Source organism: Peromyscus californicus, unplaced genomic scaffold (assembly GCF_007827085.1).
Source record: "Peromyscus californicus insignis strain IS unplaced genomic scaffold, ASM782708v3 Scaffold_9__1_contigs__length_137607984, whole genome shotgun sequence".
Taxonomy (NCBI): domain Eukaryota; kingdom Metazoa; phylum Chordata; class Mammalia; order Rodentia; family Cricetidae; genus Peromyscus; species Peromyscus californicus.
The window spans coordinates 21,550,879-21,567,438 of NW_026294617.1; the positions used below are offsets into that span (position 1 = coordinate 21,550,879).

General features: G+C 41.7%; 1 protein-coding gene across 3 annotated transcripts in view; it reads left to right on the forward strand.

Moving 5' to 3' along the window:
* Positions 1–16,560, forward strand: part of Intu (inturned planar cell polarity protein) — a 76,957-nt gene that overhangs the window by 55,205 nt on the left and 5,192 nt on the right. For all 3 annotated transcript variants that reach the window (XM_052730668.1, XM_052730666.1, XM_052730667.1), the window contains exons 9-15: positions 2,661–2,714; positions 6,163–6,225; positions 7,182–7,403; positions 8,099–8,569; positions 9,830–9,927; positions 13,505–13,694; positions 15,263–15,420. In XM_052730668.1, the coding sequence (XP_052586628.1) occupies positions 2,661–2,714; positions 6,163–6,225; positions 7,182–7,403; positions 8,099–8,569; positions 9,830–9,927; positions 13,505–13,694; positions 15,263–15,420 (1,256 nt within the window). The remainder of the gene's footprint in view (positions 1–2,660; positions 2,715–6,162; positions 6,226–7,181; positions 7,404–8,098; positions 8,570–9,829; positions 9,928–13,504; positions 13,695–15,262; positions 15,421–16,560) is intronic.

Genomic DNA, 16,560 nt, shown 5'->3' on the forward strand with positions numbered 1-16,560 from the left:
AGAATGGGCACCCTTGCCTCATTCCTAATTGCAAAAGAATTTTCCATTTTCCCCACTTAAGTTTGTTGTATGTAGTTGAGGTATGTCCCTTCTATTCCTAATTGCTTCAGTGTTTTTATTAGGAAAGGATGTTGAACTTTATCAAAGGCCTTTTCTGCTGGGCGGTGGTGGCTCACACCTTTAATCCCAGCACTCGGGAGGCAGAGCCAGGTGGATCTCTGTGAATTTGAGGCCAGCCTGGTCTACAGAGCGAGATCCAGGACAGACACCAAAACTCCACAGAGAAACCCAGTCTCGAAAAACCAAAAAAAAAAAAAAAAAAAAGAGGCCTTTTCTATAGCTAATGAGATGATCATGTGATTTCTGTCTTTGAGTCTCTTTATGTGACGGATCTCACTTATTGGGCTGTATGTTAAACCAACCTTAAGTTCCTGGAGTGACACCACTTTGGTCATGATCTGTGATCTCAGTGAGTTACTTCCATACATGAGTAAGTACCAGGGTGTACTTGTGGAGGTCAGAAGACAATTGTGGGAGTAGGTTCTTTTCCTCCTCCATTGGGTTCTAGGGATTGGGAACTCAGGTCCCCGAGCTTGGCACCAAGTACCTTTACCTGCGGAGCCATATTGCCATATTAAGGTACTTCTTAATACTTTGTTGATGTTTTGTGTATGTGTTAAGCTGCATCAAGCTAGCATGAGCTGGGGTTGGATATCTCCCTCCTCCCGAGTAGGAGGTTGCATGGTCCTCCTCTGCAGTGAGGAAGGCTATTGCTGACTGTTCACCCCCAGGTCTGTGGCATCCCATGGGATCGTGCTGCAGTTAACTAGTTTCTCCATAGGGCAGGCTTTGTTAAGGAGCCCAGTGCTCTAGAGTATGGCTCAGTGGTTGGTTCCCTTTCCTTCCTAATGTCAGAGTCAGAAGGGCATTTACTGTGGCAACCTGGTTCGGCTGCTGGTGGGAAAACTCACAAAAGCTTGGAGGACCCAACAGCCTGGGTTTCCATGGAGTTTTCAACTGTGGGAATTACCCACATGGAGCCTCTGGCAACTTGCCGACTGTAGTACAGGTTTTCCTGTGTTGGGGGTTTCAGCTCCTGAGTCTGTTATGCAGTTGTGAGCGCCTGACTGCGTCTCCATGTCTGTCAGTCTGTCTGTCTTGAGGCTAGCAGTTTGCTGTGTTCTTGCCCTTCTTCAGACACGGAAGAGTTGACTTTTTGTTCTGTTCAGCTTTTGGCTTGTTTGGACTAAATACAGACTTTCTATATGTGTAACCAGAAATCAGAATCCCCAAAGTTTTTATGTTACCAATAAGCTCAAAGAATTTTTTCTTCTTTTCTTTGAGATTTTTCACTGTCTTAGAATAGTCGCTTTTATTGACAACATATCTTCTAATGAAAATAGTAAGGAATTTAATCCCATAAAAACCCGGGTTTAAAATATAGTCATGAGGCAACTTGCGGTTGGCAAACGTTCAGTGGAAGTATTTGGTTTTAATTTGGAAATAACTTAATTTGTTCCGAGTTTAGTATATGATGAGGTTTCCCTCTGGTTTTCTTTCCAGGTGTGTGAGAGTTTTTCAACCCTGCTTTCTTCAGGCACACTGGCCTTGTTCGAGCAACAATGTTCTACCTCTTTTCTACAGGAAGTTAGTTATATTAGTATAACATCAGCCCCGAGACCAAACAGAGCAAAATTCAGGGAACAGTCTGAGATCAAAAATTACAAGTGTTCGTTCCCTTTGTCTGACAGTTTTTCACCAGGTAAAGGTTCTCACCAAATGAGAGAATGCAAAGTATTTGCTAGGTGCAGGAAAATGCGGGTCACAAGTGAGTAATAAGTCACACTGTGAAAAGTGTTGAAAGGCATGACTAATGTTTCAGGAGCTTTTGTTGTCTCAGTCCAACACAGTGTGAGACACAGCCCTGCAGAGAATGCCTTAGCCTTTAAGGAAAAAAAAAAGAGAAAAAAGCAGGAGGAGCCCTTATTTACACATAGTGTGTATGCTACATAGTTAAGTAACTATTTTTTATATGTATGCACATTTATGCATTACAGGTTAATTTTAACTCTTTTTAAATTATGAATGCTTCAAGGAAAAGTTCCAGCAATTTCCATGGAAACAAAGCCAAATCCTATGTAAAAGATTTTTGTCTAATAACTCTGTGGGGAAGTTAGACTGTGCCAGATCCCAGGGGAACTCCGGCCTTCATGTTTTCATCTGAATGACGATTGGCAACGCGTTATTCAAAACATTGTTTCCAGGAGAGAGACGAGGAAGAATGTTGGTATTTTTCAAGAATCCAGCTGATCAAAAATAACAGGAAGTGGGAAAAACAACCTGAAATAGGTTGACCACATTAATAATGATTCTCATTTTGCTTAGTCTAACAAGTTAAAAAAAACTAACTTAAAACAAGAAAGCAGTTTTTTTAATCTCATAAATTGTTTTGTGTTGATCAGAAGGGTTTTTTTTTAACCATTTTCCAGCAACTTTTAATAAAAAGTCCATGTGTTAAACTAAATAAGTCAGTGTTTTATATTTGCAAAGCTTAAAAACAGCATGTTCCATTTTGAGACATTCCTTGAGGAGTGTGACAGAGAAAGACACTTGTCCAGTCCTTTGGGCAGTTCTGAGTGCTTCTCATTGTGTTCACGTAGGTGGAGTTGGACACAGCGCTGAGTGACCTAGAGGCCGCAGACTTCGAAGAACTGGTAAGAGGAGGAGGGTATCCGCTGAGGTACAGCGCTGAACTCTCAGTTTGTAATCAGTTAGTCTGGGTGTCTGGCAAGAGCCTGAGAGCATTCGGCCTCGGTTTTGACACTGGCAAATGTCTACTTGCCCCAAGGCTTTCTATTCATCCAAAAATACTGGCTGTACCATGTGCGTTATGAGGCTTAGACAGTGATTAACTAACTAACACTAGGACTTTGTGAGGACAGAGATGGAGATGGTGTGATGATCTGAGAACACTGTAAGTCCGAACTAAATTTGGAACTCTCAGTGGGACTTTCAACTTTTTAAAAATTTCTATTTCTTTGGTCTCCCCAATGAAAAGACCAACAGGTAAACAATAAATATTATTAACACTCAAGTCACTGTGTATAAACAACTCCTCAGAGACATGGAAGGTTCCAGAACTTTCAGAACTGACGCAAGTAATGCATCTTGGGGCTGATGATGTCATCAGAAGATGACTCAGCATACTGAAATGCATCCAGAGTGTTGAAGTCTGTAAGTTCATATAATGCTTTGAAAGAAGGGGAACCAAGTCATTTTGTGCAAACTGGTGGTAAGTGGGGAAGAAGTAGACATTTGTGCTTCCTCTCTGAAACACACACATATCAAGGTGACCGAGCACGCCGAGATAAAGAAGGCAACGGGCAATACACGGTCGGGAACTGCCTTGGCTTCTTTACCTTTTGTTGTGATAACATACGCTGTTGACGTCCATCTTCCATTTATACAGTCCAGGATCCCAGTGTAGGGAGTGGTCCTCCCCACTGTTAAGATGGGTCGCCCCAGGTCAATTAAGATACCCAAGATTGTAGCTAGAGTTTCCCTGCTTGGTCCACAGTCAGGACAAATCTGTCACCTGCCAGTCCCACAGCCGCTCAGTCCTGACCAAGTAAACACAGAGACTTACATTGATTACAAACTGTATGGCCGTGGCAGGCTTCTTGCTAACTGTTCTTACAGCTTAAATTATTCCATTTCTCTAAATCTATATCTTGCCACATGGCTCGTGGCTTACCGGCATCTTCACATGCTGTTTGTCATCGTGGCGGCTGGCAGTGTCTCTCTGACTCAGCCTTCCACTTCCCAGCTTTATTCTCCTCCTTGTCCCGCCTATACTTCCTGCCTAGCCAATGGCCAATCAGTGTTTTATTTATTGACCAATCAGAGCAACACATTTGCCATACAGAACATCCCACAGCATAAGATAATCCCCCAACATGCCTAGAGGTTCACGTCCCACGTGATTCTGCAATTGCAGGTTGACACAGAACACGTTTTGTGGTGTGGAAGCACACAAAACACCCGTGAAATACCTAAGTGAGGGATTATATCATCTATCACCACTAAGTAAAGGGCATGTCAAGTGACTGCATTTGTAGAAGGGAAGTTATAATCAGTTAAATCTAGACTGGAGACGTAGGCTATTTCTCCAACAAATAATCACAGAAAGATGAAGACAGAGACAAGAGGAGAAAGACCTCGAAAGAGGATTTGGAGAGACAGCTGTGTGAACCAAGTTCACTGTACCGTCTTCCTTGGCTTCTCATTCAAACAGTTTTTTTCAAAATATCAGTGAGGTGGGGCATGGTGGCACACACCTTTAATCCCAGCACTAAAGAGGCAGAAGCAGAGGCAGTTGAATCTCAAGTTAAGGCCAACCTGGGTTACATAGTAAGGCCCTTTCTCTAAGTACATAAATATATAAGTGAGTAGACATTTGTGAGACAATTAAGGAAATATAGTGCTGACGGCTGTGTTAGATGAGAATAAATCTTTCAACATTGGCATTACGGCTTTATATTTTCTTAAGATCTCTCCTGTTAGAGTACATTATTTTTTTATGTGTATGTTTGTACTGGAGTGTGTATATATGTATACCATATACATGCTTGATCCCACAGATAGGATAGGATAGGATCCCCTGGAACTGGAGTTGCAGGTGGATATGCTCTGCCACTGGGTGTTGAGAGCTGAACCTGGGTCTTCTGCAAGAGCAATGACCTCTCTTAACCTCTGAGGCATCTCTTCATCCCCTTAGAGTACATTCTGAAGTTATTTCCAGAAGAAGTATATCTGGGGTTGGTTCAAAATAATGTAGCGAGAGAGAGGGAAAGAACAAGGCGTGAGGGAACAGAATGACCTCACACTCACCTCATCAAGTCTGGGTAGTAAGTAGCAGGCATGAAGGAGCTGAGGCTACTGTTTTCTGCCTTCCAGCTTCTGCCTCAGCCTCCTAAGCTCTGGCCACACAGGCATGTGCCACCATGCCCAGTTCTGATCGGTCCTCTTATTTCTGAGTAGTAGTGCATCATATGATATAACACAGTTTCAAAGATACTTGGGTTATTTCTGATTTTTCATTTCCTCTACGTTCAGGATAAAATTAACAGATGTATGTTGCAGGAAGAGGCAAAGACAAATGGTTCTCTTCATCCTTTCCCAGTGGCACCCCAAGAGTAACTGCTCTAAGAGCTTGGAATGGATCTTTCTAGACTTGTCTGTATCCTTACATTCCTACACGAAACCCCACATGTATGGATATACATATTGCATATAGGTGTGGGACAGTGCACACCGTTCAGCAAAAATCAGATGTAGTGGTGTTTTGTTCTAGAACTTGCCATTTCTGCTGAGCAATGCAGTAACTTTTATGCCTGTATTATTCTAATGCCTGTGCTGTTCTCTGGCACATCAAACGTAGCTGGTCTTTCCTCCATTGCTGAATGTGGCATTATCTCTAATTTGTATTCCAAATAATTCACTACTGACTTGTACAAAAATGTCTCGATTCACTCAGTTATCTTATAGATCCCCAGAGGAGGGATCACTTGAATAGTGTGTGTGTTCTGATTTTTAAATATCATTCACTTGCCTACAAATAAGTTGTGCTAAATTGTGCTTTCAAAAGTAGTGCATGGTAATATTGGATATTGTGGGTTAAATAGGAGCTTTCTTGTCATAACAGTCATTTTCAGAGTCCCTCATGGAAGAGCAAATGCTGTGTTCTATTGTTGTAGGACCACAAGTAAAGCTATTAGACAAGTAAACACATTGGTCTTTCACCCCAGTCCTCTAGCATTTTCATGTCAAAGGTACCATAGCAAGTTGTTTCTAGGGCGATGGTGGTGCATGCCTTTAATCCCAGCACTCAGAGGCAGAAGTAGGTGAATCTCTATGAGTTTGAGGCCAGCCTGGTCTACAAAGTGAGTTCCAGGACAGCCAGGGCTATACAAAGAAACCCTATCGGACTATACAGAGAAACCCTATCTCGAAACACATACACACACACAAAGTTATTTCTAACAAATATAATAATATAATCTCTACTTCAATTATTGTAGCTTAGCTAGAATATTTTTATCTTTTACATAAATGTAAATAAATAAGTACCACATTATAAATGAACTGTGAATTTCTCCCCAGTCCGAAGATTACTATGACATGAGACGGCTGTACACAATTTTGGGGTCTTCTCTGTTTTACAAGGTAAGTTGGAGCTTGAAATATTTATCAATATCCAACTGTTATAGACCGAAAGTAAATTTTCTCAAACTTTTACACACATGAGAGAAATGTTACCACTTGACTTCTTTGTGTAGGCACAAGACTATGGACTGGAAATAACACCTCAGAGATTTGTAAATACCATAAATATTTATGTTTTACCATATACTAAGGCATTTCCAAATGTGTAGAAGTGAAAAAGTACTTAAAAGAATAAAGCATATAAAAGAGAAGAGCAATATGTTCTTTTTTTCAGAATTTTTAAAAATGGCATGCATTTAGTGTGTGTGTGCGTGAGCCGCAGAGCGTATGTGAAGGTCGAAGGACAACTTGAAGGAGTTGTTCTCTCCTTCGACCATATGGAGCTCCCAAGACCGAACTCAGGCCATCAGGCTGGTGGCCAGTGCCTTTACCCATGAGCTCTCTCCAGCAATATATTCTTAATTTCCCTTTGCAGTGATGTTCTTGCTCTTTTAACCTCTTCTTCAGAAGTGACATATAGTGCATCTTGTGGCATTGAGTAACTACTTCCATGTAAAGCATTAAGAATTGCGTCAGTTTAAGTATTTAACTTAAAAATATCTTTAAAAACAGTAAATAACATACTTAACATAGATTCATTGCCACAGGAGGTACACAGAAAAGAGCAAGTCTGTGCTGACCTTGGCCCCTGCTTCCTTTCTAGTCCTGGTTTTACCAAGCTTTCACAGGGATCCCACTTGAGGTGATCTTGTTTTGTCCGAAGCCTTGTCAGAAGCCGTCAAACTTGATCTGCAGTTTGCCTCAGAAAAAAGTATGGATTTTACCAGATCTTAGCTTACTCCCTCTGGAACTGCATTATTTGAAGTCTACTCTTGCAGTGTTTATGAAACTCTTAGAAATGCAGATCATTGATTTATGTTACTAGCTGGCTTTGGCTCTTGGTGGTTAAATCCCAGGGTTATTTGGTGTGCAGCCATCTACCGAAGGATGATGTTGTTGAGATTGCCGCGTACTGCCGCCACTACTGCCTGCTGCCTCTAGCAGCAAAGCAAAGGATTGGCCAGCTGATAATATGGAGAGAAGTCTTCCCACGGTACCACCTCCAGCCTCCTGCAGATGCAGACACCGAGGTCTTCCAGGAACCCGAAGGGAGATATTTTTTACTAATTGTCGGATTGGTGAGTGAGGAATGTCTTTCTTGAATTTTATTTTATACTTTTAAAATCTACTTGCTTAAATACACAAACAAACATGCTCATTTACAAGCATGAGTATGTTAATTACTTGTATTCAAGAAAATAGTATGTGCCCCTCTATTTCCTTTCTTTTATATCTATTTAATACTCATGAAGAAATATTAGTAAAATCCACTGTACAGTTTTAGCAGGGTCTGTAGATGTTTTGTTCCCCTTTCTGTAGTGTTTTTTTTTTCCTTTGGCTTGTTTTGGAAAACATGGAACAATATTTATTTGAGCCCTGCATAGTGATGATCCCTAAAATCCCAGCACTTGGAAGGCTATGAGGCAAGAGGATTGATTCCAAGTTTGAGTTTGAAGGCAGCCTGGCCTATACATAAATTCTGTTTGAAATGATGGAGGTGATAATTGAGGCTATTTGAAAGTTTTCTTAGGAAATTCTGTGGACTAAGAGAATTGATTGATGGTCAATTGATGCTTTATCAAAATAAAGCAGTGTGGAAGTGTTTCCACTTGAGGTCAAGAAGCTTTGATGATGGTGAAAACAGAGGAGGGAGAGATTTTCGGTACTCATTGAGGTTTTGCAAATGCTCATATGCCTTTAGGACAAACTTATACATATGGACTATATTAAGTATTTTCGTGGCAGCTGAACCTGTACCAATCTTCCTTTGCAGCGACATTATATGTTGTGTGTGCTGTTAGAAGCCGGAGGCTGTACATCTAAAGCTACTGGGAATCCCGGTCCAGATTGTATCTATGTAGATCAGGCCAGAACAACTCTTCATCAGCTGGAAGGAGTAGACTCCCGCATCGAGGAGCAGCTAGCCTCATCTCTGGGGCCCTCTCTGTCTTGTGCTGACTGGTTCCTTGCTGCACCACGTGAAAAGGCAGATAGTTTGACCACTTCACCCATCCTCAGTAGACTGCAGGGGTCCACCAAGACAGCGACCTCTCCAACATGCAGAAGAACCTTTTTCAGTGACTATTCCTTCAAGGCACGGAAACCCAGTCCCTCCCGGAGCAGTGGAGGATGTGAGCCTGGTGAAGGTGGAGAAAGTGCTGGTCCTAGCCCACACACTACCCCAGATGCAATACGGAGGCAAAGAGAATCCGGTGGTTCAGAGGACAGCGCAGCCTTGCTTAAGGTGTGCGTTCATCCAGGTGTCTGCATTGTGATCCATAACTGCTGGGAATTTTGGTTTTTTTAGTTGGGAGAATGTTCCTTATTAGAAATGGTGGGTGTTGTAGTCATTGCTGGAAAACCAAAGACTAGAGAAAGAAATACCAAGTGTCATCACATGAACCCTTGGCATCTAGGATGTTCATGCCACAATGCTTCCAGGTAGAGGAGCTTCAACCCCTGGCCTACATGCATTGGTCTTTCTCCTGTGTTGACAGGGATGACAGAACATCCCAGCTATGGGGCAGTTTCAGTGTCGCTCGAAGTAGCCAGTAAAATAGTTAACAGGCACAAATGATCAGAATGAAGAGGAGACGCCTATTTGTAGTAGCTAAGGTTTTAAATCTACATTTAGGAGTGTCACAAACATTAAAACTGTGACTGTGGGATTGGGGATTAGCTCAGTGGTAAAGCGCTTGCTAGGCAAGCGCAAGGCCCTGGGTTTGGTCCTCAGCTCCGTAAAAACAAAACAAAACAAAACAAAACAAAAAAACTGTGACTGAAGCACAGAGGTTGTTCATACTTGAGGGAATGATTTTTATCTGCTTTTTCCATACGTACTATAAAATACCCAAACAGCTGTTAGCATCATCATCACCCTTGGGAGCTTTGCACTTACTCCTGTGATGCTGGGGTCTCCCCAGACAGTTTGGAAACTTGCTATCACGTGGATGGAGGTGATGCCAGACACGGCAGAAGGAAGCTTGAATCTGAAGATGGGCTCCGTGTTTCTGAGTGGTGTGCTGTGCACAAGCACAGATATTCTCTCGCATATACACAAACAGTGGGATGCATTGGAGCCATGAATAGAATGTATTAGGAAGCGCTTGCATCCTAGCTATAACCTGTTATCTCAGTTGGTAAAATCAGTAGGTAACAGAGACCAAGAGGATTTGGGTAAATTATGTATACCCAAGCTCTAGTCAGCTGCCATGAGTCAGGCACATATCTGTGACCTTGAGGCATCCAGACTGCTGAAGAGAGACACATACATGTGCATATACATTTGATAATGGAACTGGTAGGGAGTTTTCACCATGACCTCCTGACTTGACCTTGGAATACTCCTTAATAAAGAATAAGCCAAGAGATGCAGATTGGCATAAAAAGTATTTAATGGAAGTATGCATCACAAAAATAGCGCTCTTAGAAGGTTTTGAATTTCTGAATCATTTCTGTTCTTTGATCCTATTCTTAGATACAAACTGACCTACTTATCTTCCAGCTCGCTAGAAAGAAATCGACACTTCCAAATCCGTTTCATTTGGGAAATTCGAAAAAAGAACTTTCAGAAAAAGAAGTGGAAGTCTATAACACAACGAAGTAAGAGCCTTCTAGCTTGCCTTTTCACTTAAGCTCATTGTCGTGGAGGGGCTTTACAGTGAGAAAAGTGCAGAGACGATTCAACAAGCGTAATTACAATATAACTCACAGATATGAGGTAATATCTGTGGTGTTTCTGTAATGTTTCATTTACACATTTGGGGAAATGAACATATTTGTATTCTAAAGAAAACACCAGAAGTGGTATTTCAAAACGTGAAAGTTGCTCTGTACCCCTTTCCCACAGACAATGTACTTTTTGGATGTCTATTTTTTAAATTCGAGTTTAAAGACTAGTTTTAGACTCTAGTAGATGCCTGATTATGCCCAGCCCAGTGCCTGTAAGTGATAGCTGCTCCTGGCAGACAGCTCAGAACGCTCAGTTCTAGAGAACAAAGGGTTGGCCATTCGCCTAAATTCAAGACGGCTGTGAAAGGCCATCCACGCTTCCGATTCCAGGTGGTGGGTGGTACCTTTAGCAACTGCAGCACAGTTCAGCTTCTCTGTAGAGTGCTTCTGTCCCTCGACCCTCTGCTGCAGTCCATGGAAGACATCCCACTAACTTCCTCTTGAGTCTCCCTCTCAGACTCTGCGTCCTCGAAGCTGGTCTTGAGCAAATAGATAACACTCAAACTTACGTTGAGTAAGAAATTCTGAAGTAAAAAGACTTGAATAAAGAAGGAGTGTATGATTACCTTATGAAGTGTTATACAGTCACCGTGTGTGTGTGTGTGTGTGTGTGTGTGTGTGTGTGTGTGTGTGTGTGTAATGGTACGTGGAAGCTAGAGGATCACCTTGATTGTCATTCCTCAGGAGCTCCCTAGCTTGTCTTTTGAGACACGGTCTCTCACTGGCCTGTTGTTAAGCATGCTAGGCCGGCTTGCTAATGAGCCCCGGGGCTCCAAGGTCTCTGCCTTCTCACAGCTGGAGCTGTAAATGTGCACCACCATGCCCAGGTTTTTTTTCATGGGTTCTGGGGTTTGAACTCTGGTCTTCATGCTTGCAAGCAAGCACTTTACTGGCTGAGCCAACTGTAGCCTCACAAGCACCTCTTTTACATTGATTATGTGGCTAGCTACCTGATCTGCCTGAATCTTCTTGCCTGATATTTATGTTGATGTCATATGTGGGACCAGCTGATAAAATCAATTGCACTTAAGCAATAAGACATGTAGAAGTAGAATTCACATACATAACCACCACCGTCTAAGTGACAGAAATATTTTCTAAGTGCAAGTGTGTAAATAGCAACTGCCAGGAAATACTTTTTTTTCTGAAGTTAGGGCAAAAGGAAGAAAACTTATCTTATTAAAATAGTGCTCTGAAAATCTAATGTGTTAACATTTAATACCTCTACACATATTTAATTTTTTTTGGTTTTGTTTTTTTGTTTTTTCGAGACAGGGTTTCTTTGTGTAGCTTTGGAGCCTATCCTGGACTCACTCTGTAGACCAGGCTGGCCTCGAACTCACAGAGATGCCTCCCGAGTGCTGAGATTAAAGGTGTGTGCCACCACCGCCTGGCTACATGCTTAATTTTTAATAGTTCAAAATTGTTAAACAAGTAAATTTGAATACAACCTTCTTTGGTGAGCTGAAACCCCTTTAAAAACCCTAGTCTTCCATTTAGCAAATAAGTTCAAAATTTGAGGTAATTTCATTACTGCCATACCATATTTTTTAAATGCATGCATTGTTTTGATATTATATCTAGTAAAAGGAAACTTTCAAGTTTAATAGCTTACGTAAATCCACATGTATAAATCACAGGGTTTCTTATTTAAAAGATGCCAGAGATGGGTAACTTATTCATTACCGATGTGGAAGCTTCATTTTAAAAGCATGTTATTAGATAAATGCACTCTGTTGCTCTAACTTGTATGCACACATCATTGTAAATATATGATTTTTAATCTTCTACACCAAGTGTTTTGTTCAATGGCAAAGTCACATCCACTTTGTGTTTCTACAATCCCCGCCTACCTCTGCCTCCATAATACCATTTTGCATGAAGGTCCCTGTTTTCCTCCCTGGCTTTATTGCTTTGGCCTCCCATCTCCTGAAACTCAGCACTGGAGAAGAAAAGACTGGATTCAGAGAAAGCAGGCTGCAAAGTCACCAGGCCCTACTTGACTGTGCAGCTGAGTCAGGTTCACCCCAGTCCATCCCAGGACACTACTTCCCCATGGTTAAGAGGAATAGAATAACATTTACTGTCATGCATGATCCTTATGAAAACTGAAATTAAGTTACTTTCAAGCACACACTGGCATGGTAGCTGTTATCCTTTCTTGCTTTTTGTTACTCTTTTAATTCTTCTTCCTTTGGGGAAACATAAACATTCTTTATAGGTTCTGCTGACCTATCTGATATTACATATGGAAGGAAGATATTGGAAAGAAAAGAAAAGCTGAAAACAGTGAATATTGTTGGAACATGGTCCAAGAATAGAGTCATGTGAGAATTCTGTGTGCATGTGAGAAAAAAATGCCAAGAAACCAAGACAAGAGTCTTGTGACCTCAGTTTCTTCAAAACATGGAATTGTTCTTGAAACATGCTTTCATGCCCCTCCCAGGTGTAGCAGCTAGGAGTGAGTTTGCATCATTTTATTCATTACAGCTGGCTATTGTAATTTGTTTACATGCCTCTATGGAAAAACATGTTTCTGCCACATGTGGCTTGCTCGATACATGCAGCATGTCTGCCATGTGCACCTTACCCTTGTGATTGAATACTTTACTCATATGACCCCTCTTAACCCTCAGAGTATAAATTGTCTGATGCTCTGAATAAAGTTGGCTATTATATGAGACTGTAGTCGGCCTCATTTAGACCCACTCTCCCAGGTCCCAGCACCTCTAGAGAGGAAAACAGAGTGTGAGAAGAAGGTTGTAGTATGTAGAATACTATCAGCTGTTGGCACCGTGATAAGGATGTTAATCCAGAGTGTGAGAAGGTTGTAGTAGTGTGAAATACTATCAGCTGTTGGCACCATGATAAGGATGCTAATCCAGAGTGTGAGAAGAAGGTTGTAGCAGTGTGGAATACTATCAGCTGTTGGCACTGTGATAAGGATGTTAATCTAACTTTGTGACTGCTAATCATTTTATATTTATTCAGGCTCATCAGTATTGTTGCCATGCAAGGAAGTTTAGTGATGCTGATTTCAACGTGTTTAGTTTGGTAGGAGATAATATTGTATGTGCCCTACTACTCTAAACTGATACCATTTTCATGGCTTGTTGAAATTTAGGCCAAACATGAGCTCAGTTATTCTTACGAACCATGGAAAAAGAGGGCTGAGCCAATTGGTTGTTTAATGAAGAGACAATTTAAGTTACTTGCAAATGAATTTGTGTTTATCCTTCCATGGCTGGTACTGTTGGTCTCCATTAGGGAATTAAGAATAGCCGAGCATGTACTTTAGTCAAGGACAGGGAGTTAAGCGTTTGGCTCAGCTTTCTGTCCATAATTGTACTGCTAATAGTATTTCACATAGTCTGTGAGGATGCTGCCAAATTCAAAATGAAATAATTCTTCCAACTGTGCTTAAATTTCCTTCTCTCTCCTTTTCAAGGTTGACCTCTGGTCCTGATAATACACTCTTCCACTATGTTGCCTTGGAAACAGTGCAGGGCATCTTCATCACCCCCACCCATGAAGAGGTGGCTCAGCTAGGCGGTTCCGTCCACACTCAGCTAATTAAGAATTTCCATCAGTGTTGTCTCTCTATCCGTGCACTTTTCCAACAGACACTGAAGGAAGAGGTAAGTATTTAAGTATAGTTTTCTGCCAGTATCAACTGTCTGTTTTCTTTAATCAACATGACCAGCAGTGTTTCATTTAACTCAGTTATACTGAGCTCTGTGGTCTGGAATCTTACCTGTGGAAATGGTGGACCTGGCTTTTCCACAGCAAAGTGCAAAATGGTAGTTTATGATATCAGGTAGCCACTCATATCTGATATTTGTCTTTTAACCATTTGTTAATCGATGGCTAGTGCTTCAATCCAGGATGAGATTTCATTTAATGTGGCACACCATTCTTAAATAGTAATTTTATATATAATTAAAAGATCAATTGGATTCTTGTGGTGACGGGAAAATTGGTATTGATCTCTTGTTATGAAAAATATTCAGAGCTTTATGGCTAGAACTGCAGCTTCGTTGGCACAATGCTTATCTAACATCCAGGAAGCCCTGGGTTCCATGTCCTACTCTGAATAAACCTGTACAGTGGGTGCACATCTGTAATCCCAACACCCCAGAGGCAGAAGCAGGAGGATGAGAAATTCAAAAGCAATCTCCAGCCTCGTAGAAAGTCTGAGGCTAGCCTGGGCTACATAAAACCCTGTCTCAGAAAACGGAAGAAGGACTGAAAAGGTGGCTCAGCAGTTAGGACACTTAACGCTCTTGTAGAGGTCCTGGGATTTGGTTCCCAGCACCACATAGGCAGCTCACAGCCTCCTGTAACTCCAGCTCCAAGGAATCTGATGCCCTCCGGACTCCATAAGCACCTGCACACATGTGATGCCTAAACTAACTTTATTAAGGCACCTACTCTGCACCAGATACTATTCGAGATGCTAGGAAAGAAAACAAACTAAATCCCCTCCCTGAAGCCCATCTCTCAGTGAAGGAGCTAAATGAACTGACAAATACCAGTATCAAATCCAGTAGAGTAAATGTCAAGAGGAATTCAGTCATAGGCTGAGTGGTAAAAGTTCCCCTGATCTTGACAAGCAAGTTTTTAATGAAGAGGGAAAAGGTTGTGTGGCTGTCTGGAGAGCGCAGCTTCTGACAGAGGGACACGGCCACTGTGGGTACTCACTGGCATGGGCACATATGCGGACACACACAAATCTTTAAAAAATAGACCAAATGTGATGACGCATGTCTGTAATCCAACCACTCTGGAACAAGAGACAGTAAGAGAGTCACAGGTTTGAGACCAGCTCCAGGTCAACCAGGGCTATGGTGTGAGAACCTGTCTTAGAGACAGGGGGTGAAGAGGTAAGGGGAAGGGGAGGGGATAATATTTGCTCTCTGCTTGGGGGAAAGCTTGTAATCTACCTTAGGAGGTAATGTTTAAATCAAGAATTGAAGAAGAATAGGAATTTTCTGCAGGTTAACAGGAAAAGTAGCATTGTAGACACTTAGAACCAGAGTCAGCCATCATTATCATCTTCAGATATTTATGTGAAACCATTTTATCTTTCTTCTGGGTTCTGTGTATGCTAAGCAAGCATTCTATCCCTGAGCTACATTCCCAGGTCCAAACATTTTAAACTAACACTGCGTACTAGTCAGTACTCATAACTACTGTTCATTTTCAGAAAAAGAAAGCACTGCGTGGTGCAGAGCATTCGGAGTCTGCAGATTCAGTGGCTTCTCTGACCCCTGTGATAGAGCATGGCGTGCTGTTTGAATGTTCGCCTGAAAATTGGACTGATCAGAAAAAAGCACCACCAGTTATGGCTTACTGGGTGGTGGGGTAAGTGTGAGGGAAGTGTGTGCACGTCAAATGAGAGATTAGAAACGTGAGGCAAAGTAGCAGAGGTAACTGATATCTTTAATCATTGTCCTGGGATTGTAATCAAGCTAACGTCTTCTAATGTATTTTCGAGTTTGATTTTTTGTTTTGGGAGGTTTTTTACCCTCTAAATACCTCCCTTGTGTCCTTCTGTTGGAGATAAGGGAGGATAATGGGGGGAGGGGTTTGATAAAAGGATGGATGGATGGATGGATGGATGGATGGATGGATGGATGGATGGATGGATGATCAGGAGCAAGGCTTCTCAGAGACCTTCCCAAATCACTAAGAGGACATTGACCCCACATTTCTTTCCCTTTCCCCCACATCTTTCTTTTCTTTTGTCTCTCCTTTCTTCCCCTCTTCCTTCTTATTCTTTACTTTTTCACACACTCCTTTAAGACCCACCTGTCTGGGTTACTCTGTCTGTCCACTGTGGGCCAGCTTCATTGGCACTGGGCAGCTGTTCCTGCCTTTTCTTCTATGTGGGAGTTTCCCCCTTTACATCCATCAACACTGACAGGTTGTGCTCTATGGAGGACCCACGCAGAGCTTCCTTGCCCTCCGAAGTGGCACCAGTCATTTTCAGCGGCACCTCCTTCCGGTTTTTTTTGTGTGTGTGTGTGTGTTTGCTTATTGCCATTCCCCTCACCAGAGTGCCAGCCTCATGAAATCGGGGTTCTTCCATGTCTCCCACTGTTGATGTCTGTTGTAGCACCTGGCTCTCAATAGCAACTTGATAAAATATAAAGGTGTATTAGATGGAGTGATGTTAGGCAAGCAGCGTGGATGGATGAGTGAGTAGCATAGTGAACACAGAGGCAAAAATATAGTCATTACCTCCCAGCTTTACATCTTGTAGAAGAAATATGAAATACGTACACTCACTCTGTATTTATAGATACAATATTAACATATATCTACATATTTATATGTAAATATGAATGTCCTCATATATGTATATGCATGCACACACAATAGACTTGACCAAACACAGGAATTCTGAAGAGAAAAAAATCCAAGCAAGGATTAAAAAGCAAGGCACATTGAAAATTCATTTGATCCTGTTTAAAAAATGAATTGTCTTTGGAATGAGCCTTC